This window comes from Pseudorca crassidens, chromosome 4, assembly GCF_039906515.1.
Source record: "Pseudorca crassidens isolate mPseCra1 chromosome 4, mPseCra1.hap1, whole genome shotgun sequence".
NCBI classification, from domain to species: Eukaryota; Metazoa; Chordata; class Mammalia; order Artiodactyla; family Delphinidae; genus Pseudorca; species Pseudorca crassidens.
The window spans coordinates 150,484,056-150,511,857 of NC_090299.1; the positions used below are offsets into that span (position 1 = coordinate 150,484,056).

Consider the following 27,802-nt stretch of genomic DNA (forward strand, 5'->3'; position numbering starts at 1 on the left):
GACATACAGAAAGAAAGAAAAGAAAGTAAGAGAAAAGATGCAAACCTAAACAAATGAGCACTAAAACACTGAACCTTAGGGTCTGATAGAACAGAAGTCCAGCTCTTACCTTTGAGGGGAGTGACCTGCAGAAGATCATTGAGTCTCAGATTCCTCATTTGATAATTAGCTATTATCTGGGACAGTTAAGGAATAATATATGTAAAAGCACCTCCTATATTGCCAACATATAGTAAATGGTTAATTATACCCTGGTTTCCACTTTGGGGAATGCAACTCATTCAGAGATTAGCTGCAAATATTATTTTACCAAAATTTAAAAATTGGATTAATCATTCCCTTAACCCTTTGGTTATACACTGACTATATCAATTTACATATTATAATACTGCTTACTTTAGGTATATTTCTTGCAAACGACTGCAAATCTTACCAAAAAAATCATGTGTTTTTTTTCTGTCCCCTATACCTAATAATTCCAGATATATAATTCAGACTCAAGAATATGCTTGCTAAATGGCATTGTATTATACTTGCATGATGTAGCTCACTTAATTCCTTTATGACATGTCTTTTCACATGTATTCTCCTGTAAATGAACCATATTGGTATTAATTAAAACTGTTGTAAAAGCTGAGGACAACGTGGATTATGAATATTAAAAATAAATATAGAAATGGAATCATAGTTTTCAATATGTAACACTTCTTATGCAAGGTAGGAAATGAATATAAAATATGGTGTGTGTGCATTTGATACAGAGTATTGGGATTTCTGTAACAGAGTGACAGCACAATTTATGAAACACTTGATGCATTTGGAATAATTTGGCATGTCTCCAAAGCATGGAACTATGAAGCGAAACAGTTTAATTAGGATAAGCTAAGAGAACTGTTTGACTGTGTAATCAGAAGTCACTATACCAAAACTGAAATTGTAGTTTACAGGTTGCATTTGCCTTCTGTTTTCAGCAAATGGCAGCGAGGTTCATATTAGCAATGTGCGATATGAAGATACAGGGGCATACACTTGTATCGCGAAAAATGAAGCAGGAGTGGATGAAGACATTTCTTCTCTTTTTGTGGAAGATTCTGCTAGAAAGACCCGTAAGTATTGAATACACACACACACACACACACACACACACACACACACACACACATATCATACTCAACTTTACAAGTAAGTTTTTTCAAAAACAAAGACATCAGAAAACGCTGTGAAAAGAGCAATGCATAAAAAGAAAAAACAAGCAAACAAAAGCAGTTTTCATGTATAGGAAGGCTGGAATTCTTGAAATATTAAAAGGAGATTTAAGGATTAAATACAAGATTGTGAAACTTTCAGTATGACAACTAAAAGGATTTTGTTTCTTTGGCAAGTGTACATAAGATATGTTGGGTCCTGTCCTCCCATTTGCTCATATAGGAAATTAAATCCTTTGCAAACTCCTTCTCCCAACTGAGTTGGAATTCAAGGTCCTACAGTATAGCCAAGGAGCATTCTGTAGTTTTAATACATCAATCATTCTTTTTTTGAAGTTGCATTGTAGTCCTGGCCCAGTGGCTGTACATCAGCCCTTCTTTGCAGCAGTCAGAGAAGTAAGCCACCTTGAGACACCTGCTGCCCCGGCACCAACACCACCCGATGGGCTATTCTCCTTTTATAGCTAGAAATCCTTTGTCATTGCTGTACCTGTCTTCTCGTTGTTTCATGAAGTTTTAACAAAAATGTACTGTCCTTTTTAAAAATTAGTACTTAGTGAAAGGGATATGGTGGCCTGGGATGCTAAAGATGGAATTTTGGTTACAGCTGAATTGTTTAGAACTCAAAGTACTCTTGTAGCATTTATCAAGTGAGCTCTCTATAGGCAAACACTCAGACATTTTCTTCCCCTGGTGCACATGTGCCACAGATGGCTGTTTTGGGATTGGGTCTGGATGTACTTGGAATGGCTATTTTCCTTGTCCCAGAGTCTTGCACCTGTCTGTACCGCCTATCAGTCTAAGTTTTTGCAGGGATCCTTATATTTTGAGGACCATTTACATATGCAATTCTCTGAGCCCAGTTTTTGGACGAGGTTAAAACATTGTCCCAGGAATCTTCTTATTCCTCTTTCAGTTGGTGAGTGCATGTAGATATGAGTGGATCCAATGAGGAAGTTGGGTCTTACCCAGGCCCTGACTACTGGTATATCTGTATCTATATTTCATCTGGCTAGGACAACCATCATTATAAGCAAATACTTAAATATAAAATTCTTAAGGTGAAAAAAGAGAAAAGAAAACTGGATTTAATGACTAGATAAGGACCACCATAGTTTCTTTACCCCAATTTGCAATTCATTTCCTGTTAAAAATTAATTTTGGGTGACAAGTAATTGAAAACTTTAGTTTTCCTTGTCCTTTATGATGGTGCTGGTGAGACAGATTTTGCTTTCAACTCTGTATTTTAATTTTTATTTAATATTGGTCATGTAGTTTTCAACATATTTCTCTATTACAGAATTGAAACACCTAGCTATAGCTTCTTTAATCAGTGGATCACTATCTACCAGCATGTATATCTGAGAAACACTTTACTGGAAGATTTCATATAATTTTGTCATATAAATGCGTTAGTTTAATCATAAGCTGTTTATGAAATCATGTTTTCAGTTTATTTTACTTATCACCTTAAACTCTGACAGGTCAAAATAATGCATTTTAAATATTTATTTATTTATTTATGTCTGTGTTGGGTCTTAGTTGCAGTGCGTGGGCTTTCTCTAGTTGCAGCGAGCGCGGGCTACTCTTCGTTGCGGTGCGAGGGCTTCTCCTTGCGGTGGCTTCCCTTGTTGTGGAGCATGGGCGCTAGGCCCGCAGGCTCAGTAGTTGTGGCTCGCGGGCTCTAGAGCACAGGTTCAGTAGTTGTGGCGCATGGGCTTAGTTGCTCCGTGGCATGTGGGATCTTCCCAGACCAGGGCTTGAACCCGTGTCCCCTGCACTGGCCGGCAGATTCTTAACCACTGAGCCACCAGGGAAGTCCGAAAGGGATTTTGTTAGCAATATGCTGTTAAAATCAGAAATATTAATTTTATAAGACATAACATTGCAGGCCTTACTACATCTATAGTTAATAGAACTTTCAAAGCCGTCTTACAATAAACAATACAAATGAAAGATTTGGAGGCTTTTGTTTTCTAACTCTGGAAGTGAAATATGTATAGGTATTAGTTATGCATTCAAATCATGTGACATTTTGAAGGATAAAGAGTGAAAATTAACAGATTTTAGTTTTGTAATTAATTAATGAATTTCGAAAAGGTACTTAACATAAGGCCTACCCTCTTAACACAAGGATACCGGCTTAACCCTCTTAAAGTTTTAAGTGTACAATATTGTATTGTTAACTACAGGACTAAGTTGCACAGCAGAGCTCTAAAATTTGTTTATCTTATATAACTACAACTTTATAACCATTGAACAACTCTTCATGTCTCCCTTCTCCCCTTCCCCTGACAATCACCTTGTATTTTCTACTTTTATGATTTTGACTCTTTTAGATACCTCATATAAGTATAATTACACAATATTTCTCCTTCTCTGACTCGCTTGTTTCAATGAGCATAACATCTTCCAGGTCCATCCATGTTGTTCCTTCTTTGTAAGACTGAATAATATTATATTGTATGAATATACAAAATTTTCTTTTTCCGTTGATTTGTTAATAGATATTTGGGTTGTGTCCATATCTTGGCTGTTGTGAGTAATGCTACAATTAACATGTGAGTGCAGCTATCTCTTTGATCCTGGTTCCAATTCTTTTGGAAATACACCCACAGATGGGATTGCTATAGTATATGGTAGTTCTATTTTTAGCCTCCATAATGTTTTCCATAGTGGCTACACCATTTTACATGCCCACAGACAATGTGCAAAAGTTCCAGTTTCTCCATATCCTTGCCAATACTTTTATCTTTTGTTATTTTGATAATAGCTCTTCTAACCGGTATGAAGATAATATCTCATTGTGGTTTTGATTTGTATCCCTGATGATTAGTGATACAGAAAAAATTTTCATATGTCCATTGGCCATTTGTATGGCTTTGGGGAAATGTCTGTTCAACTCCTTTGCCATTTTTAAGTTGGGTTATTTTTTGCTATTGAGTTATTGGAGTTGCTTTTTTTTTGAAAATTAAATGCTTATCAGATATAAAGGATGAACATATTTTCTCCCATTCCATAGGTAGTTTATTTTCACTCTGCTGATTGTTTCTTTTGCTGTGCAGAAGCTTTTAAATTTGATACATTCTAACGGCTATTTTTGCTTTTGCTACTTGTGCTTTTGAGAAAATTATAGGTCAGTATCCCTGATGAACATAGGTACAAAATTTCTCAACAAGATATTAATGAACTGAATCCAGTGGCACATTAAAAAGAACATACACCATGATCAAATGGGATTTATCCCTGGGATTCAGGGATGGTTCAACATAAGGAGATCAGTACATGTGACTTGCACATTGACAGACTATAGGATAAAAATCACCTGACCATCCAGTAGATGCAAATAAAACATTTGAAACACCTTTTCATGATAAAAATACTTTGACAACACCCCTTTACAATAAAAATTCTCAACAACCTAGGTGTGGAAAGAATTTACGCCAACATAATTAAGGCCATATATTTTTAAGCCCACAGCTAACACCATACTCAATGGTTAAAAGCTGAAAAAAACTTTCCGCCTAAGATCAGGAACAAGACAAGGATACACACTCATACTTCTATTTGACATAATATTGGAAGTCCTAGCCGTAACAATTAGGCAAGCGTAAGAAATAAAAGGCATCCAAATCCAAAGAAGCAAAATTGTCTCTGCAGATGACATGATCTCATATAGAGAGAACCCTAAAGATGACACAAAAAAAACCTGTTAGAACTAATACACATATTCAGCAAAATTTCAGGGTACAAAATCAACATATGAAAATCAGTTGTGTTTCTATACATTAACAATGTATATCTGAGAGGCAGTTAAGAAAGAAATTCCACTTACAAATGCATCAAAAAGAATAAAATACCTAGGAATAAATTTGACCAAAGAGGTGAAAGACGTGTACACTGAAAACTATAAGGAATTGATTAAAGAAATTGAACAAAACACAAATAAATGGAGAGATATTCTGTGCTCATAGATTGGAAGAATGAATACTCTTAAAATGTCAATACTAACCAAAGGGGTCTCTGATTCAATTCTATTTCCATCAAAATCTCAGTGGCATTTTACAGAAATAGAAACAATTCCTAAAATTCATATGAAACAAGAAAAGGTCCAGAATAACTGCAAAAATCTTGGAAAAGAAGAGCAAAGCTGGAGGAATCACACTTCCTGATTTCAAAATATATTAAAAAACTATAGTCATTAAAACAGTATGATATTGGCATAAAGACAGGCATGTAGACTAATGGGACAGAAAAGAGAGCTCAGAAATAAATCCACACATATGCAGTCAACTAATCTGTGACAGGGGCTCCAGAATACATGTTTGCCAAAGGATAGTCTTTTCAAAAAATGGTGCCGGGAAGCTGAGTGTCCACACATAGAAGAATGAAACTGAACATCCTATCTTTTACCATATACAAGAATCAACTCGAAATAGTTAAAGACTTAGGTATAAACCTGAAAATGTAAACCTCTTATAAGAAAACATAAGGGAAAACTTCATGACATTGCTTTTGGCAAAAAAAAAAAACAAAAAAAACAAATGGATTTTAGTTGTAACCCAGAAGTCTCAAGCATCACTAATTCATGTTTATATTCTATTATTTTGTAGGCATGCAAATACAGTTTCTTTGCAATAACAAATTTAACTCTCATTTAAATAAACAACTTTAACCTTTTTTTTTTTTTGGCACGTCGTGCAGCTTGGGGGATCTTAGTTCCCCACACAGGGATCGAACCTGGGCCCCTGCAGTGAAAGCGCCGAGTCCTAACCACTGGACTGCCAGGGAATTCCCTAAACTAATTTAATTTTTGTTAAATTTGTTTTCCACAAATTTGCGACACCATTATTAAGAACATATATATATATATAGTTGTTAATGTGAAAATAGCCATTTTTAGAAACTAACACACATAATTAAAACCAGAATAAAGCTAAATAAGTAAACTAATTGAGTAGAATATTAGTAGTGATAAAAGAGAATGAACTGAAAATGTGAGACTGTCTAGTTGAAGGCAGTTTCCTTGGGATGTTTCCTAGTACTCAATAAATTGTCAGAATTCTGTATAACAATACCAAAATCAGGTGGCGAGCACATCAGGGAAAACTATAGCCTTTTCTAAGTCCTAACGTAAGAATTGCGCTGGTTTCTCTTCTAGTAATTCCATGGAAAAAAGACTAATAATATTAATTATGCAAGTCACATTTGTATGTTGACAGATATTCTCAAAAAAACAGAGAAAACAGTCACGGACCCATCAATGATGACTTCACTCTTCTTATTTACACACATTAAAAATTACTGACTTACCCAAAATAATTTCAGAGGTCTTTTGTCCTTTTAGTTGTGTTAGGATACCACATACAGTTGACCCTTGAACAATGCAGTGTTTACGAGTGCCAACCGCCCTTGCAGTCAATAATCTGAGTAGAACTTTACAGTCTGTCCTATGTGTCTGTGGTTCCAGATCCACGGATTAAACCAACGGCGGGTCGTGTAGTATTGTAGTATGTATTTACTGAAAACAATCCCTGTATAAGTGGACCCGCACAATTCAAACGCATGTTGTTCAAGTGTCAACTGTATATTTAAAAAGCAGATTGGTCTAATAGAAGAGCATGAGCTTTGGAGTAAGACATCAGTTAGAATAATTCCTCCACCACATAATAGTCCTGTGATTTGGAGCTACTAGTTAGCATCTCTGAGCTTTAATGTCCTTATCTGTAATACAGTATAAATACTAGCTCACTAAGGGTTTTCTGTATAGATAACTGTAAAGCACCCACCATAATGCTAGACATTATGCTGATTCTTGCTAATTTTCTGAAAATAATTACTTCTTGCTAGAAACATTGACAAAAATCATTTTTAATAAGACTGGAAAATCTAGTAATTGTTAGAAATCAGAGTTTCCAAAATGAATGATACATATACAGAGATATAGGTATAGAGATAGATGGAGATGGAGATGTGAGTGTATATTGACATCTATAGTATTATATATCCAAACATAAAATATTATATATCTTCATACTAAAAAATTGACTCTGCTGATAAGAATATAATTTTTCTTTTAATGTAGCTATTAAGATATTTTAAATAAAAAATATATATTTTGACACGGTCCACTTTTGCCAGAGTCAAAGCAAAAGCTACACTTTATTTCCTCTTTATGTTGGTCAATTTATATTCCTATTATACTAAAAAATTATTTTGTAAGGTGATTTTCTTCTGTTTTCTTTTTGAAGGATGCAGAGAAGTATTGAATCCCATGTAGACAGCAATAAAAAAGGGGAAAGATTTACAACTTTTGGGTCAAATGACACAACACGGATTTTGTTTGGCTACAGCTTCAGAGTCATCATCCAGCTATTTTCTGTATAATTGAGTTCTGATAGTGGCATCAACCACATTTTTTTCTTATACTATATTTCCCAGCAATATGATGCTGTTGAGAGAAAAATTTATGCAAAGCATCACAGGCCAGGGAGCTGATTTTTTCTTGTACCTGAATCTTTGAAATGGAAAACCTTGAGTTACAGGCTTGTTGGCAAACCCTACTGGAATTTTTCTCATGTGACGAATTGAACTACAAGAAAATGCTGCAAAATAATATAATCTCCTGCTATATTAGGCTTAGGGTTTGATAACTAAGATTGGACAGAATGGTATACAGGGAGGATTTAAATGCAAAGAGCAGTAGAAATGGGCCGTAGACTGGTGCTTGTAACAGGGAGTAGAAGACGACTTGAAATAATGTGAGGGGATTTTAGGTAGAGGTACAACATTGTTTATTTGGAAACATCTTACACATAGCATAAGCACTTAATACACTTCCATTTCCAATGGGAGGCAATTCCCAGATGATAACAATTTATCTTCAGAATTATGGTAAATTAAAAACAGAGTGAATGTAGGCTTCTCTGGAAAGCTTTTAAGCCTCTATGCGCATTAAGCCCTGGGCACAGGTTTTATGACACCTTGCTGGGATTTTAGTAAAGGATACGTTTAATCTAGCTTCTCAGAAATATTGGAATATAATATTCGAATATGTTAGACTAGTCTATATATATTTTTTCTTTTTTTCATTGTCACAGGCAGTATTACATTGGAAATATTCAGCTATTGCTACATTCCTTAGTTTAGAATTAACTTCAATAAATTAATATTGGTTGACTGTTATGAACAAAAATTCATTATGATTCTTTAAATGGGTATTTTAAATGGGTTAGACTCTACAACAAGATTACAAGAATGAACAAACTATATAAATATATAATGTTCATATAAGTTAATAAGTATTATAAAAATATGACAAGTATAATTCACAATACACGGATTTAGAAATATGGTGAAATGTAGCCACTTGTACCTAAATATTTCAAAAGATATATGAATGTTTAAGAAGTATTTGCCTATTTTAGAAGTAGAGGAAAGGGTCTTAAAATATGGTATTTTTACATTTAAAGGCAGTTTAAATATGATATCACAAACTTTGGAAATAGAACATATTCTGGTAATATGAACAAGTTAATTAACCTTTCTAGTCTTCATTTACTTTCTATTTTTAAGGAGTAGAGAAAATACTTACTCCGAAATAGCAATTGTATAGGTTTAATGAGATCATTTACGTAGGATCTTATCAATGTCTACAGAGGCTAGGAAGTTAGTATAAACAAAGAATAGTATAGTCTATCAGGTATAGATGGACCCAAATGCACCAGTTATCAATTAATAATCATTTTTATACTCAACCAATATGAGTTAGGTAGAATAAATAGGAATTTGGAAAATCTATAGTTAAAGATATGGTGTGGACATCATAGCCAGGGTGATATTTTAATGCTGATAGTTACGAGCTAAGTGCTGGAATCCAAAAGAACCAAATAAAAACAGATATTTGAGAAAAATGAAATAAATCAATAAATGAAAATTATTGTTAATTTTTGTTTAACATTCACTGACTATTATTTAATAGAAGTACTATACTAAAAACACTTTAAAGCAGAGTGAACAATGCATATTTCTTTTGAAAAACCAAAAAAACTATTTGGTTAATAATTGTCATGACATTTACATATTAGTAAGCTTATTGTGAAATAAAACACACATAGAATAATCAGACTCAAGTTGAGGTTAATCATGCTTGATAAGCATTTATTATTTTGTGAGCTTTCATTACTTATCTTAAATTCTCATATTCAGGCTCTCAATTTGGCCAATGACATTGTCGCATCCTGTGAAGTAACTTGTTCATAAATCTTTTCATCTGTTGACCCAGACCATGGTGAAATGATCTGCTTTGTGGTTTCCATATCTGAAGGTTATATTTTCAAAATAGCATGCTTTTCAGTGTCATTAAATAGACCTGTTTCTAACGCATTGCCATTTTTGCCCAATAGTGGAGGCCTGTCTCTCATTTAACAAGATGCTACGTGATCTGAATGTCATCAGATTGACAAGTTTACAACAATCATCAATAATCAGGGATCCCTTGCCTACAAAACAAAATATGACTCTAAGCTTCCTTATTTTGATTTATTTCCTCCATTTTGTCTACAGGACCTTGTATACCTTCAGTGGAATATTCCTGTATCTCATCTCATATTATACCATGTCAATTTGCCTAATTTATTTTATGATAGAAATAGGCAAGTAATGATGATATTTTATTTATATTTCTGCAGGCTTGCAGACTAAATAAGCTTATATACAGTGACAGTGCTGAGTATGAGGTCTCTATGAAACTTTTAGAAAACCTATATACTAATATTTTGTTGGTGGTGTTCAGGAGAAAACGTTAGGATTCACTTTGATAATCCATAATTCCAGAGGTACTGCACTTGGTGAGTCCTTTGCAAAATAGCTGTGACAGGTAGCCCCCGATTTTCATAAATTCTATTTATGCCACTATCTTTTACGAAAGACCTACAAATACGTTAGTATCGGCTTTCGCTAACCAAAAGAAATCCTAAGAGGATCTTCCTTTCTAGTAAGAAAGGTGAAGAGCTAAAATCACGTCCAGCCCGCTTAGCAGCAGCCCTGTAGAGGTTGGGAGCATCTGAGCTGGAAGGCTGGCACAGCCAAGCTCCTTCCCTGGAACCACACTCAGCATCATCTCAGCATCTCAGCATCAATCCCTCATAGCTGTGAACGGTGTCTGTGAGCATCTGTGCTTTACCTCCATTTATTTTGTGCCTCCCTTAGCAAGACGTGTCCTAAGGTAATTGCTTCTTCACTTTATAGCATTTTGGTTTGTGAAAGGTTTCACAGGAACCTTCTACTTTCGGATAGTGGGGAAACCTGTACTTAGGTTCAAGAGGTGAAAATTATCACTCAATGATTTTCTTAGAGTTCTCTGATATAGGAATTCTGTCAGAAAATGGTGTCAATGTGTGAAGAGTTAATAAAACAAATGTGCTCTTCAAATTCCCAGGCTCCCACGTGAGGGGCTGAAGGGAGGTGCCTTCTTAACATTTTGTGAAATCTAATTGATGCCATACATTTTTATCAACTGTGTACAAAGAGCCCAGATTATACATCTGTGTGCCTATTATCCTCTGTTTGCCCAGATATCTGGGTTCTGATAAGAACTAATTGTTGTACGAATATGCCAGAAAGAGTGAGTCAGACAGTTTGATTACTGTTTATCTTCCTTATTTGCTTTATTTTCCAACTTTGTGTTCATTTCCATATTTGTGTTACATGCAAAATATTACTTTACATTTGAAATGTTATTAAATATGACATTTCTTAAAAGTCACTTTTCTAACTCATGCAGTAAAATTGTGTGCCAATTTAAATACAGTATCTTTCCCCTAAATTGATCTACTGTCTGTCTAATGCATACCTTTATAAATACTAAACTCTGGTATAAATAATAATAAAACTTTTGGAAACATTCTAATAGTACAATTTGAAGAGAAAATAAATTATTAGTGAATATAATATTTGTTTTTGTCTGAAACATATGCTTATAGAAAGTCAAAATGTGTTCCTAGATATAGTTTGGATTCAGAAGACTAAGATTATACCATACAGTAAAGAAAAAAAGGAGTGTTATTTTCTAATGGAATTATCGTAATGATATTCAAGTAAAGACTATATACATACATAATACATATATATCACATCCAATATTGTCTTAATTATGATTATACTAATATCAATATTAGAATATAATTTTAGGGGTATGTTTCAAAGGCAGAATAAACATCAGAAAAAATGTATGATTAGATTAAAATTAAGAAGTTCTAATCATAAGAATTTTCCCTCAAGATATTGCCTACCTAAAAAACTAATAAGAACTTAGTATCATAGATTAATCAATAGATAGATAGATAGTTATAGATGAAACAAACCAAAGAAAACTAGGCAGTAGTTTTAAAAAGACTTTTCAGACAGAAGGAAAGATGAAGTGCCAATATATATTATGAAAAGATGTTAATCCTCATTAGTTTTCAAGGAAACGCACTTTATAATCACAGAGAAGTGCCGTTTTTACGTCTCCCAGACACCAAAAAGTAAAAAGCTGCAAACCACCAAGACTTGATGTGATTTGGAAAAATAGGACTCAGTGTCCACTGCTAGAGGTAGTGTCAGTTTCACCTCCCTTTGGAAAGCACTTTAACATTTTCTGTTCGGATTTGCATATGCCTTGGAACCCAGCAATCACACATATTAGAGAAATATTGAATTGCCATGCATTCAGAAGTTATTTAAGAAGAACCTGCCACGTACTTAATATTTTGCTATAATTTAGTTTCATTTTTATTTGTCTTTTAATTACTTCCGTATTTCCATGGTAACCGAACTAACTTAATTTAAATATTTTTTACAATGGCTGTAATTTGATTTATGTAATTTAAATGTGTGAAGTTGTTACATTCCCAAGTGCGCGAATACTATTTCAAGATTAATCCAAACTTATTTGTTTTCAATGTCTATTAGAAAAGGGATATTTATAAAATTTATAAAGTTAAGAGTTTTCATTGTAAGGCGAAGGTTTGTTCATTTGTGTTTTCACCTATGAAATATTCACTGAGGAAAGAACAAAAACGCAAACAAACATGCTGCTAGCATATGGCTAGCACTGAATAAGACAACTCTGTACTTTCAGAAAGGCTATAGTTTAGTGCAGTTAGAAGTAAAGGACAGCTGTAATACATGGTAGAATAACATAATTGTAACAGACATACAAGCCAAGTGGGATAGGATTGCAACCTCAGAATCATCAAATTCCAACTGAGTTGCATTGCATAATCTTTATTGAGGTAATGACATTTGAGCTAATATTTGGTGGCTGTAGTGATACCTCTACAGCTGGAGACTTAAAAGTATATCAACTCAGGGAAGAGTCATGAACCCACATGGTGTGTTTTATTAACTTTATGTAATATACTCATAAAAAGATTTGCTGGGAATTTGCAATACATGGTGAGAATAAATTATTGGGTAGAACCAGATTAAGGGAGGTGTTGAACTTTGTGAATAGAAAAAGTCAAGTGAAGAGTCATTTACATGCTATATTTCTGCAAAGGTAAAAATTCTTTTCTACATAGTCATTATCTAGTGTTTAGATAAATATCACAGTAAGCACTTTTTGTTGCGCATCTCATTTTTAATATATAGTAGACATTTGAGTAATTTTTTTTTTTTACCTGAGCAGGATTAACCAAATTCAAATTGCCAACATGGTATGTAAGACCAACAGTCTTTTATGTTGACTATTTTAATCTCAAGACAGAATACGTTTTGTGCTGCTGGATACAACCCATGTGAGCATTCAGTATGAGTTGGACTGTCTTCCTCTACTCATCTTTTGAAAATTATTTTGCATAATGGCATTTCCCAAAAGATAGTGTTACTTGATTTATCAGCCTGTTTGAGCGTCTAAGAAGAAAACGTTCATAAAATATTATTTTTAATAAATAATCATATTAAAATAGTCAAGGACTAAAATTATGCCTTAGGCTGCTTGTGCCTATTAATTTGTATCCATTAAATTAGAGCAAAGTTAACACTGAAAAGATTCTATTTTAATAATAGATAAGAGATAATCTACTGCCGACTTTATGCTTTTGTGGCCCCTGAGCAATGTTTACTTCATACCAATGGGTACAATGTTGGCCAGGACACAATTCTGGCTACAGAAACTCATCTGAAAACATTTTGTTTGATACATAAATAAGTGGATACTCTGCTCATTAATTTGTTTTTAGAACATTATTATTCTACTCCAAACTATTTGATTAGACTCACTTTTAGCACATGCTTGCTTTATTTTGCTTTTTTTAAATTAATTTTTATTGGAGTGTAGTTGCTTTACAATGTTGTGTTAGTTTCCACTGTACAGCTAATTGCTTTTTTTAAATTATTAGAGAAATTAACTCAATTAGAGATATTGGTAGAAATAAAATTTTAATGGCTCCAGTATTCTAAGATACTTGGCACCATGTCTAGCACATAATAAGGGCTCAGTATTACTCAGATACTGTTATTCTGCTTCAATAATTTTAGCTTTAAATTTTTCTTAAATATGTTGAACAATGGATAAAAATTATGTAAATGGTAAAAATGGGTAAAAGTGAAAAATGCTAGGAATAGGACTATTCAAGAAAGTGTTACAGATGAAATATCTGATATTTGTTTTTAACAGCAAACTGTTTTGAGGCTCAGATTTACTGAGGAATTGCTTATGCCTTTATGAGCATGTGTCGCAACTGGCGATTCGTTTACTCTTGTATCTTACATAGTCTGTTACTCCTGTGAAGCTAAACTCCCTTCTTGAATCTCCTAGTCACATGAAAAATTGTATGCTCAAGTTGGAAAAAATGCCCTTGGAACAAACATTTCAGAGTTTTATTCAAATCTGATCATTTTCCTTTGATGTTCTTTCTTGTAGAGTGTGGGAAAGGTAAGTTTCATACGGAATGTTAGTAAAAAATACATATACATATATAGGAGGGAAACCTTTTTTTTTTTTTTTAAACATCTTCATTGGAGTATAATTGCTTTACAATGGTGTGCTAGTTGCTGCTTTATAACAAAGTGAGTCAGCTATACATATACATATGTTCCCATATCTCCTCCCTCTTGGGTCTCCCTCCCACCCTCCCTATCCCACCCCTCTAGGTGGTCACAAAGCACTGAGCTGATCTCCCTGTGCTATGCGGCTGCTTCCCACTAGCTATCTGTTTTACGTTTGGTAGTGTATATATGTCCATGCCACTCTCTCAACTTCGTCCCAGCTTACCCTTCCCCCTTCCTGTGTCTGTTATTTGTAGTGAGGTGGATGGACCCAGAGTCTGTCATACAGAGTGAAGTAAGTCAGAAAGAGAAAAACAAATACCGTATGCTAATACATATATATAGGGAAACCGTTTTTATATCACATTCTGGAAGTCATGCCTGACTGCCTCTTATTTTCAAGAGTGAGCAATAATTAAAGGTTACACGTGTGGAGTCCCTGCGGTATCAGACGGCTTCAACTGAAAATGCTCTCATGTTTCAGTGCCAGCGTTCACTCTTCCCACAGCACAGCTGGCTACACTACTGCTACTTGGCCTAGTTTATTTCTCTTCCTGTCACTTCTCTCTGAGCATCTTTGACCCCATTCTCTTTTACTCTGTTGCAGTCACTACAGCTGCTGGAGTTTCACTGTTGTTTGTTCTGATCTTTTTTCAGTTCTGACAATGGAAGGAAGAAGGGCAGCTGGCATTGTTCTCTCTTACTAATACAGAATCTGTTTTGTGTTGGAGTGGGGATGGGAAAGGAGGGGAGAGAGGAAAGAATTAGAGGAGAACAGAATAGTTTATTCCTTTTTTAAATTTTTTTGTAATTGAAGCGTAGTTGATTTACAGTATTGTGTTAGTTACAGGTTGTAAAGCAACTATGCCCCAATTAAAAAGATAGTTTATTCCTTTTATGATTTTCCACCATTGTTTCTCCAGTGTAACAGTTTGAAGTAGCAGCTCCCAGGAGTAGCAATAAGGTTTCAAATTAAGAAGACAATACATGTTAAAGTAATATGGGCAGTAACTCCAGATTTCTAATCTTAATGTGTAGTGGTGGTTTCTTTACCTGGTTTTAGACACTGACGTCACTTCTTTATGTTTTAATTTTCCCTTCTAACGTGATGAGGAAGAATTTTGTTTCTCAATCTCATCTTCAGGCATTTAAAACCAGGGATGACAGTGTCTCACAGAGAAGGCTCCTGAAAGATTAGAGATTTAAAATTAGGTAGCAGGGCTTCCCTGGTGGTGCAGTGGATGAGAGTCCGCCTGCCAATGCAGGGGACGCAGGTTCGTGCCCCGGTCTGGGAAGATCCCCCATGCCGCGGAGCCACTGGTCCCGTGAGCCATGGCCGCGGAGCCTGTGCTCCGCAACAGGAGAGGCCACAACAGTGAAAGGCCCGCGTACCGCAAAATAAATAAATAAATAAATAAAATCAGGTAGCATTATGACCAGGAGTTTTAATGGGACAACGTAAGAAGCAAAGAAAAAACAAAAATGAACAAACAAAAAACTGTGGATGACTTCAGACATTTTTCTGGTTTCACTATATTGTCATCCCTTTTTAAATACACTATTGTCTTTTTTTTTTTACTTTCAAATTTAAAAAATTAAAAATTTTTAAGGTTACTTTCCATTTACAGTTATTACAAAATATTGATTATATCCCCTATGACGTATAGTACACCCTTGAGCCTATCCTACACCCAATGGTTTGTGCCTCTCACTTCCCCACCCCTATGTTGCCTCTCCCCACTGGTAACCACTAGTTTGTTCTCTGTATCTGTGAGTCTGCTTCTTTTTGGTTATATTCACTAGTTTGTTGTATTTTTTAGATTCCACATATAAGTGACATCATGCAGTATTTGTCTGTCTCACTTATTTCACTTAGCATAATGCCTTCCAAGTCCATCAGTGTTGCTTAAAATGGCAAAATTTCATTCTCTTTATGGCTGAGTACTATTCCATTATATATGTACACCACATCCAGTCAGCTGTTGATGGACACTTAGGTTGCTTCCATATCTTGGCAACTGTAAATAATGGTGCTGTGCACATTGGGGTGCATGTATCTTTTCGAATTCCTTTTTGGTTTTTTTTGGATATATACCTGGGAGTGGAATTGCTGGGTTGTTTTGTAGTTCTATTTTTAGTGTTTTGAGAAATCTCTGTACAGTTTTCCAGAGTGGCTGCACCAATTTACATTCCCACCAACAGTGCACAAGGGTTCCCTTTTCTCCACACCCTCGCCAACATTTGTTATTTTTGTTCCTTTTCATGATAGCCTTTCTGACAAGTGTGAGTTAATATCTCATTGTGGTTTTGATTTGCATTTCCCTAATGACTAGAGACGTTGAGCATCTTTTCATGTGCCTGTTGGCCACCTGCATGTCTTCTTTGGAAAATTATCTATTCAATTCTTCTGCCCATTTTTTAATGTGGTTGCTTTTTGTTTTTTGTTTGTTTGTTTTGATGTTGAGTTGTATGAACTATTTTTATATGTTGTATATTAATCCCTAATTGGTCATATCATTTGCAAATTAAAACACCATGAGTCTGACTTCATCTAAATAATATGTTTTTAAAACATGTAGGTAAATTATAATAACTAGGGACCTCCCTGGTGGTCCAGTGGTTAAGACTTCATCTTCCAGTGCAGGTGGTGAGGGTTTGATCCCTGGTTGGGGAGCTAAGATCCCACAGGCCTCACAGCCAAAAAACCAAACATAAAACAGAAGCGGTATTGTAACAAATGCAATAAAGACTTTAAAAAATGGTCCACATCAAAAAAATATTTTAAAAAATCCTAATAACTAGGATACATCAAGAATTTTAGGAAAACAGAGTAGTAAGTGACAATGCCCTGAAAAGTTGAGAACCTAACAGCTTATGATGTCATTTTAAGCAGGACCTGCCATTTGCTCTCCACTAATGTGAGCAAAACAAAGAGACTAACGTCTTTTGAGTAAATACTACTTTCAGAATTATGTCAGATAGAAGAAAAATTATCCCAGAAAAAATAGTAAGAGAGACATCAGGCTAACGTTGAATTGGCCTAATCCTATTCAACAAATGGCTCAATGAACAAGTTGGATGTGCTGTGTACAGCTAACGCATCTTGGGACCATCAGGATATTTTGTAATTTAAGATCACAAGTTCTTCCATGACTAAGCTGAAATTCCTTTATGAATGTCATTATTAGTTTGTAATTCTCCAATTAACATTTTTCCCTCAAAATTCTTACTATATAACACATATCTGGGTTCTCTATCATAAAATTGTATGAGAACAAAGACATATTTAAGGTACTTTGGAGAAGAAAATTTCAGTTCTAGGGTTAGCCATCCTTTTAATCCAACAGTACGTGACCTTATTGCTATAGGATGGGGATTTAACAGATTGAGAATGTCAGGTTTCACATTATTGTTTAACAGTGCCGAGCCTGGAGCTATTGTGTAAAAGCAAATCAGAAGCAATATGGAATTCACTTTAATCAACACAATGTAAACACTTGAACCAATTTTAAAAAGCAAATTGAATTTACTATGGAACTTGCCATTGGCCTGCTAATAAGCCTTTTCATATCTGAGAAAGAATGTCTGAAGGGGCATGTAAATATCTGTTCCTCCACGCTGTGTACACTCAAATGTTATACTGTTTCTCTGCAAGACAAGACAAGATATATAAGCCATATTACTGCTGCAAGTTGCTTCGTTTTTGAGTCATAATATAAAGTTCTTTGAAGTTATGTTTATATGTATGTTTAGCAAAAATACATATTCATTTTCAAAAAAGTACATGTGCACTTATGTATATAAACATATGTGTTGTGTGTATACATACACTACTGTGTTTGTGTGTGTGTGCACATGCCAGGCACTGTTCTAAGCAACTGAACATTTTTAGCTCGTTGAATGCTCATAAAATCTTCATACTGCCTGATTTTCTGTTCTGTGTCATGCAATTTCTTTAGAAATCTGTTCCAAGAAGAAGTTAACCTCTGTTAACTTATAATCAGCTTGTTTTATGAGACATTATGTCATCTTCTACATGAACACTTTCTCAGGCAACGTAAAGTCCAATATATTTTAAAATCTTGTGACGACTAATCTTGTGATGAAATTTCCAATGCTAAGGTTATGGCCTACTTCAGTGATTATGTTGTTAAGGTGTCTGCTGACTTTCATTGCCCTGTTTTATATCTGTTTTGTAATGTCTTTAGAGATAAGCAAATGTAACTGAATTATAAACTATATATTTAACCAGAATGCCTTAAATATCATGATATTTAATGCATTTGTGGATTATAATGTGTAATTTCCCTCTCAAAATATTTATCTAAAAATCTTCACTTATCTGAATGATAAATAACTTTTTAATGTAGCCAGTTTCCTTCAGAGAATGTATATCTTTTATTTTATACCATGTTTAAATATAATTAGATCCATATGTTAACATTGTATGTAATATAAATATATTAAATATGTATATTTGAATACATATTAAATAGTGGGGAGTTCAGAATACGAGAGGGATAAAAATTGCTAGAAATAATACCCTTTTATAAAAACTGATATTCATTGCTACAGCTTTAAAGTCTACCATCTTTAATTATTTCTTTGCACATATGCTAATTAACATCCAAGTAGTCTTCTATTTTTCTAATAATTTTGTTCTCTCAAATGATAATAAAGAGAATCCTCTGGTAGCCCTAATAATAGGTTAGAATATACTTTTATGCAACTTTTTTTTTTTTTTTTGCTACCTCTCTATTAATTTAATTTCTATAGGTATGATGATCTTGAGTTCTACTTAGGAGAACTAAGTACTTTATATATATAAAACATTATGTGCCATGTACTACTTAAAATGTGTGATAATCATTTTATTTTTCAAATTCTCTAATTCACCATGTGGTGTATTTTCTAGATGAGGAAGTCAAAGCAAATGAGGAAGTAACTTTGCTTGCCATCTACCTAAAATAGCAGGGTGTATAAGTGAATTAGAAGGCAAAGTTGTTCTCTTACATATCTGCAACTAATTACCCACAGTTGTTTAATAATGTCACTGTTTATTGTTTATCATGTAAAAACCACAGCCAGTCATTTGTGTGAAGAATTCTCAAAATCGAGTCGCTTCCTGACAGTAGTAGGCTTAGAATTTCTATATGAAGAGAAGCTTAGGTCTTGGCAATCTGGCTAAGAGGAAGTTAGGTTTTCTTGATGTTTGCTTAGTAAGCAGTCTGTTACACTAACACTGAGTGGTGTCCAGCATAGTCCTAATGTTCCTCCTCTTCTGTTTTACTCACCCTTGTAGTCTCTTCCCACATTGAAACAGATCAGGTCTCTGTCTATCATAAATAAAGTAGGGTACAGGGGAAGGTGTATGGCTTTTGAAGACAGTTCATGAAGGGCATTATGGCTCTGCCTTGCTCTCTTGGATCACTTATTATGGAGAAAGCCAACTGCCAGCATAGGGGGACACTTAAGCAGCCTTGGGGTGAGTGCCAGAAGTAAACTGAAACCTCCTGCCAACAGCTGGCACCAAATTCCCAGCCATTCAAGTGAACCTGCATGGAAGTGGATCTTCCAGCCCAAGTCAAGCCTGCAGATGACAGAAGCCTCATGAGAAAGCCCAAACCAGAGCACCCCCTCTGGCCAAAAAACCTCCATAAAGACATAAATGCTTTTTGTTGTTTTAAGCCGCTGAGTTCGAGATACTTTCTTACTCATCATGTTATAACCACTGCAGACAATATGCTTACTTGGTTTGGCATTGGAAGGAAAGATGGGTACCATTTTCATTTGTTTCATGCAATAGCTTAACTCTTTGACATGGGAATAATTCTTTTAAAAAAAGTATTGAAGTATAGTTGATTTACAATCTTGTGTTGAATGTCTTCTGTACAGCAAAGTGACTCAGTTATATATATATATAATTGTTTCCATGTCTTGGCTATTGTAAATAGTGCTGTTATGAACATAGGGATGCATGTATCTTTTCAAATTATAGTTTTGTCTGGGTATATGCACAGTAGTGGGATGGCTGTATCATATGGCAACTCTATTTTTAGTTTTTTGAGGAACCTCCATACTGTTTTCCATAGTGGCTTCAACAATTTACAAACCCACCAACAGTGTAAGAGGGTTCCTTTTTCTCCAGACCCTCTCCAGCATTTATTATTTGTAGATTTTTAAAAGATAGCTATTCTGACTGGTGTGAGGTGGTACCTCATTGTTGCTTTGATTTGCATTTCTCTAATACTTAGTGTTGATGAATATCTTTCAATGTGCCTATTGGCCATCTATATGTCTTCTTTGAAGACATATCTATTTAGGTCTTCTGTCCATTTTTTGATTGGCTTGTTTGTTTTTTTGTTATTGAGTTGTAGGAGCTGTTTGTATAGTTTGCACATTAAGCCCTTGATGGTTGCATCATTTGCAAATATTTTCTCCCAGTCCATAGGTTGTCTTTTTGTTTTGTGGTTTCCTTTGCTGTGCAAAGCTTATAAGTTTGATTAGGTCCATTTGTTTATTTTTGCTTTTATTTCTATTGCTTTGCGGGATGGACCTAAGAAAACATTGTTATGATTTATGTTGGGGAATGATTTGCCTATATTTTCTGTTAGGAGTTTTATGATGTCTTGTCTTATATTTATCTCGAAGCCATTTTGAGTTTATTTTCATGTATGGTGTGAAGGTGTGTTCTAACCTCAGTGATTTACATTTGGCTGTCCACCTTTCCCATCACCACTTGCTGAAGACACTGTCTTTTCTCCATTGTAGATTTTTGCCTCCTTTGTCGAAGATTAATCGTCCATAGGTGTATAAGTTTACTTCTGGGCTCTTTATTCTCTTCCATTCATCTGTATGTTTTTGTGCCAGTACCATGCTGTTTTGATTACTGTAGCTTTGTAGTATTGTCTGAAGTCTAGGAGGGTTATGCCTCCAGTTTTGTTCTTTTTGCTCACGATTGCTTTGGCAATTCTGGGTCTTTTAGTGTTGCATATACATTTTAGGAGTATTTGCTCTAGTCCTGTGAAATATGTCATAGGTTTTTTTAAATAGGTATTGCATTAAATCTGTAGATTGCTTTGGGTAATATAGCCATTTTAACAATATTAATTCTTCCGCTAAGAGCACTGGATATCTTTCCATTTCTTTAAATCATCTTCAATTCCCTTTATCTGTTTTTATAGTTCTCAGCATATAAGTCTTTCACCTCCTTGGTGAGGTTCATTCCTAATTATTTTATTTTATTTTGATGGGATTGTAAAAGGGATTGTTTGTTTACATTCTCTTTCTGATATTTCATTGTTAGTGTAAAGAAATGAAACCGATTTCTGTATGTTAGTCTTGTATCCTGCTACCTTGTTGAATTCATTTATCAGTTCTAGTATTTTGTGTGGAGTCTTTAGGTTTTTCTATATATATATTATCACATCACCTGTGTATAATGACAGTTCTACCTCTTGACATGGGAATAATTCTTACATTGTCTTGGTTTCAGTCTGACTCACTTTGTCACCAGGAGTAGGCTCTCTCTCTTTGGTTAAGTATAGGTTATTTAAAAATGGATGTGAATGTTGAACAGGCAATGTGAAGCAGTCAGAGATGTATCTGCATTCAGAACCTAGAAACCAACTTTACATAGACAACAGCTGAGACTTGCTTCTCCCATGTGTTGCATAGGTCTTCCTCCTGTTCACATCTAATTGAATCCTGATCTGCATGATCACAAATTATCACAGCCCTAATTCTATGTCATGGTGCCTTTTGCTATGCATTCTTACAATTCCAGTTCTCTGTACTCTTGGCTTTCTAACATGATTTCTTGATTCAAATTACACCCCCAAAAGAATATTATTATCCTGTGTCATCACTTCATAGAATTTAAAACCATGGAGTCGTCTCTAGTTTCAGGTTGTATGCTTTAATGTAAGCTTGGCACTATAGCCTAATCAGATAATTCTAGACACTAGGTTGGGAATCTGTAGTCCTGGGAGAATCGTCTTCAGTCAGTGCTAAAAGAGTGACAGTTTCACTTAAAAGTGGCTTTGAATTTGGCATATGGCAGGCAGTGTATCTGGCATATCTTATATAGTTTCCATCCCCAAAATAGTATGTTTTAATGTCTCATTTCCTTCTCCATATGTACATTCAAAGAAATTTCAACTACCATGACACAAACCACACATTTTTTCAGATACATTAAATTTTTATCTATATTTTCTTTTGCCATTGCCCTTTTTCATTTGCCTTCTGAAGTTAAGTCAATTTTTTAAGTTCAAATGGAGAAACAGTCAATAAGACATCTAGCTAAAATGTTACACTTACATAAATGTAGCTTATCAAAAAATGTTTTGCACTGGTTCCAACCTTACACTTTCAGACAAAGACAAGGATGAGCAAAAAACTTACTTAGTTGAAAGGCCAAGCAATTTACACATGAGTAGCCAAGGAAAATAGCTGTTCAGTGTTATAGGATGCTGCTCTGTAGTTAACTAAGTAATTGCTTTTGCTTATGTAATATTCACCCTCCACATGTGTTTTCTCATAGAGACAGCATACTTAATATGGCATCCATCATTTGAATATAATTGCAAGTCCCTAATTTACAAAATAAAGCAATTTATGAAAAGAGCATTAATAAAAGTTCTGGATGTGTACACATCTGTTCCATTGAACGACATTTTCATTATAAGATATATGTTATCTTCAAAAAGAAATTTACATTTCAGTTAAGTTGTGGATAAGTATTGAATACTGGAGGTCTATAACTTTGAGGTTTTCATTATCTAATTATAAATGAAAGATTTCAGGACAGATAATGTAGGTATGGTACATTATGGAAGGCCACAGATGTTTCATAGGATCTCATATGTAGAGAAAAAGAGTCATTTAACCCAACTCCTGGTTCTAGACAGGCTGACTATAGATAAAAGCTAAGTTGGATCTTAAAGGACAATTATGGTCAAGTTAGGTGAAGAATTTTGGTGAGGCTATTCATGGAAATGTAATACATGTGTAACAATGAAGAGATTCAAAATAACTTGATGTTTGGAATGTGACTTTAGGATGACAGAGGCATATCATGGAAGACCACATGTGCTGTGCTAAAGATTTTGAGCTTACACATACACACACACACAAACACAGATACATGCATTATGTTTTTAAGCAAATGAGTGGCATCATCAAGCCTGCATTTATTATAGGTTGCTGTTTATATTTTATGAAGAATAAATTAATGTGACAAAATAGAGTTATTCTAATCTATAAGCAGCTATTAAAAGTGTAAAAATTATCAAAGTTACATCCCAATAGATAAGCGATTAAGTATATAAATAGAGGAAAGTTTTATTTATATATGTGCAAGCAGAGTCAATATAATTTAAAAGCAAACTAATATATGTAAGAGGTAATATTTATTCACACTTGGTAAGCCCGCACACACATGCATGCTCATACACACATACACATTAATAGTCCACCTTGAGTGTGGTGGGATGAATACTTTCCTGGACAGCTGATGGTGCTGACAGCAACCTTTTGGAAATCCACCTGGCAACAGGTGTCAATGGCTTTAAACATAGCCAGACGTCTTGTAGCACTGTATGCTAATGGAAGAAAGTAGCTAGAAAGAGGGTCATTGCAGTGCACACACACATGTACACGTATGTATACATGCATACATCTATATGACTGATCAACCAAAAATATTTATTGAGTCCCTATCACTTATACTAGTCTTTGATTTAGGTACTAGGTTTAAGTTGACAAACAATGAACAATTGTATTTTTAAAAAGTAGAAATCCATATGATGGAATAGTGCACAGTGATTAAGATTAGACTAGCCAGGTTATGATAAATGAATTTTTATCTGTCACATATTTATATATTGTGTCAGAAGCTCCCCCTTTCATGTACACATTTATGTAAAAATTTAAAAAAATAATGAAAAGTCATATAAGGAAAATAGACTTGGTTATTTTACCTGTGTAATTGAATTCAAAGTATTTTTTTAATGTAATGCACATTCTGACTTTGTACAATAAATATATAAAACATATTCTAAACAGACAATAACAATGCATGACATTTTTAAATTAAATATTTTCAGAATAAATTTTATCTTTATAAGATTTATTCTCTTGATCTAGGGATATAGTGTCCCATCTAGTGTATTTTTAGTGAATGTTACACTTGATTTCCTGTATTTTTTATATTTTAGTAAATCATTGATATACTTTGAGGCTATTGTAAATGAAATCTTCTATTGTATCTTCTAATTCTTACATAAGAATATAGAATTTGGGGTATTTATCTTATGTCTTGTCGCCTAACTGAATTCTCTTGTGATTTTTATGTGTCATTTTAATTTAACCTTTGTGACTCATTTTAGCTTCAAATTTTGATTATTTTATTTACAAGTTTACAGTGCTTATATAATTTATATTTGTTTCTGGGCTTAATAAAGTGGTTTGTCAAAATAAATTTCTAGTTAATTTTTAACATTTAACAAACACATTTATATTAATATAAAATATGCCTCTACTCTTAGTTTGCCAGGTTACTAAGAGTATATTACACTTAGTAATATGTGATACATTTCATCAGATTATGTTTTTAAATTTAAATTATATTTGTCATTCTCATTTGATATTCTAATATATTATATCAGATGAATTGATTTCTTAACTAAATTTCTACCAAATCCTTTTTTCATCCCAAGAGGATTCCTGTCTATGATCAAACTTTTAATATCCTGGTGAATTTCACTTGCATTTTATTTGTCATTTTTGTCATTAGTGAAAGTATCCTGTAATTCTCTTTGCTTTGCTATTATTATCACTTATTGGCATCCCTTTTGCTGACTTTACAAACTGAATGGGAACGTTTCCATCTTGATCTATATTCTAACAACACTGAATACAACTGGAATTGTATAATTCTTGAAAGTAAATACTTTTTATATAAGCCTTAGACTCTAAGAGCATCTTGGGAGGAAACTGTTTTTGAAAGTGGTTTAATTAGCACCATGGTTATTTTTATTCAAATTTCTTCTTTACATTCAGTTTGGATATTTATAGTTCCTTGGAATTTTTATGATATAGATTATCAAATTTATTACCAAAAGATTCTACATTAATTTAAAATTATCATAGCTACAAACATTTCTTCTTTCTTCCCTCTTTCCTGACTCCCCATCTCCTCTTCTTTCTACTTTTTTCCTCTCTCTCTCTCTCTCTCTCTCTCTCTCCCCCTCATATATTTTGTTCAGCGATGAATTAATTAAGCCTATGCATTATCTTTTGGCCAAAAGTCTTTGGGTCCACATATTGAATTTTATTTTTGCATTTTTGTTGTTTTATATGAATTATTATTTTATTTTTTAAATATTTAATTTGTTGAAGGATTTAGTGGGTTTAAATACTTGTAATACATTTTCATATTTGCTTTATTGTCAGAAAATGTCTTAACAATTTATGATTATTGGAATATACTTACAGAATACAGAAAGACTTTCTATTTTCCAGTTACTTTGTGACTACTCTTGATTATCTTTCAAGAAAACTTGAAAACACTTCCTGTTTTTGTTACAGAACATTCATTATGAAAACACTAATTTAGTCATCATAACTGTATTATTGAACTTTGTGGGTTTTCCCTTCATTTTTCAAATACCGAAGGTGATGAGTGAAAGAAGCAGAATATGATGGTTGGTTTATAAATTTTGTATCTAGTCCTAATAATTTTGCTTCATATTTTAATACTATGTTTTTAGTTTATATAATTTTAAATTCATTATATAGTGCTTTGAATTTTACTTTATCTGGTATTAATATTACAAACCATGTATTTTTGGTACTTTCTCATAAATGATTGCATCTCTTAAAAATATCTGTCATTAGTCCTTTAAAATAGCAGTGTTTGCAAATTCCCTGGCGGCCCGGTGGTTAGGACTCTGTGCTCTCAATGCTGAGGGGCCGGGTTCAATCCCTGGTCAGGGAACTAAGATCCCACAAGTGGCAGGACGAAATAATAAGAATAATAATAAAATAGCAGTGCTTTGACATACCCGCTAGGGTTTGTACATGCTTTTCCTATGTCTGGGAGTCCGATTCCTACAACCCTGCCTGGGTTCCTCTTCTTCATGTTTCAGACTTCACCTTCACCATCACCATTAAAGACGTTTCCCCCAGTTTCACTGATCATGCCTAATCCACTCATTAAAAGCATTCACATTACTGTGTTCCTTTCTTTCATAACATATTAAATTTGTAATTTTGAAATTACATGATTTGAATCCAGTTTTTTTTTTTTTCCCCCTCAACTAGTGTATAAACTCGATTAGCACAGAGCCTGGGTCTGTTTTATTCTGTGTATGGTAGCGCTGAATACAATGCCTGGCACACAATTGGCACACCATATTCCATCGGTGGAGATATGAGTAAACATAGGTCTACTTACCTTTGTTTATAAGCCGGAAAAATAAAATTAGTCTAATCATGGCTCCATCTTTCATGAGCCTATAGAAGAAAATTTAATCTCCTGTGTACCATGTAATATAAAAGACTTTCTTGACCTTGTCAGGGTCAAATTCTCCAGCTGTATCTTCTATCAGTTTTGCCCTCCAAATATAGCCAATTACTTAAATTTCACTGAACACGTTGTAACGTGTCCCATTGATATACCTTGAACATCTCATGCCTCCTGCGCCCGGCATCCCCTCGTAAGCTTGGGTGGCATCATCTTGCTTGCGCATCAGCAGCCCAATGAAGTGGTCCCTCCACTGCCCAGCTTCTGCCCCTTGAAGGTGACTATCCCGTCCTGTCGCTTGCCACCGAACCTGATATTTGTTTCTCTAATTGCACTTATTACATATGCTTATAATCATTTTTAGCATGGTTCTCTCCTTTCTCAGGTCCATGTTCTCTCCTTGTGACTAGGATCTGTCCTTTTACATATTCATTGCAAGCACACCATAGGCAACAAGAGCAGCAGCACAAAATGTGCTCAAGGGATGCAAGTACCATGAATGCACATTTGAATGAGTATTGCTAAAGAATTAAAAATGCCAAGAATCTCCAAAAAAATGCTTACTCTACAAAAAAGGATTTTTTATACTATGGTAGGTGCTGAAAACTGCACGACTTGGACCTCCACCCTCCAGCTAGGAGTGCTAGATTCCAGTCTTGGCTCTGCTACACTGACGATCAGGGTTTAGTTTTTAAAAAGTGATTATGTTTAATATGGTTAACATATGCAGGAAGTAATTAGATGTGGATGAGCTGTTCCTTTAGTTACATTTTCTTTTTGCCAGTATTATTCTGCTTTGAAAGTATATAAGTACACCTGAAGCTAATAGAATTGTAAATCAACTATACTTCAAAAAAAGAGAAATTATATAGAATTAGATAAATTTGGATTAGTAAAGGAATCAGGCATTTTGTTGAGAATATTTTTAATTGGTATTTTTCTTTATTTCTGTCTTAATATTTTAACTCTATGTTGATTTAGTCCCTATACAGTATTTAATAACGTGTTGTCCAGGAATAATTTAATATGAAGCATT

The 27,802-nt window shown here is 34.2% G+C and overlaps 1 protein-coding gene across 4 annotated transcripts in view; it reads left to right on the plus strand.

The window, feature by feature from the left end:
- Positions 1-27,802, plus strand: part of FSTL5 (follistatin like 5) — a 676,350-nt gene that overhangs the window by 551,148 nt on the left and 97,400 nt on the right. For all 4 annotated transcript variants that reach the window (XM_067737033.1, XM_067737032.1, XM_067737031.1 and 1 more), the window contains exon 10: positions 972-1,106. In XM_067737033.1, the coding sequence (XP_067593134.1) occupies positions 972-1,106 (135 nt within the window). The remainder of the gene's footprint in view (positions 1-971; positions 1,107-27,802) is intronic.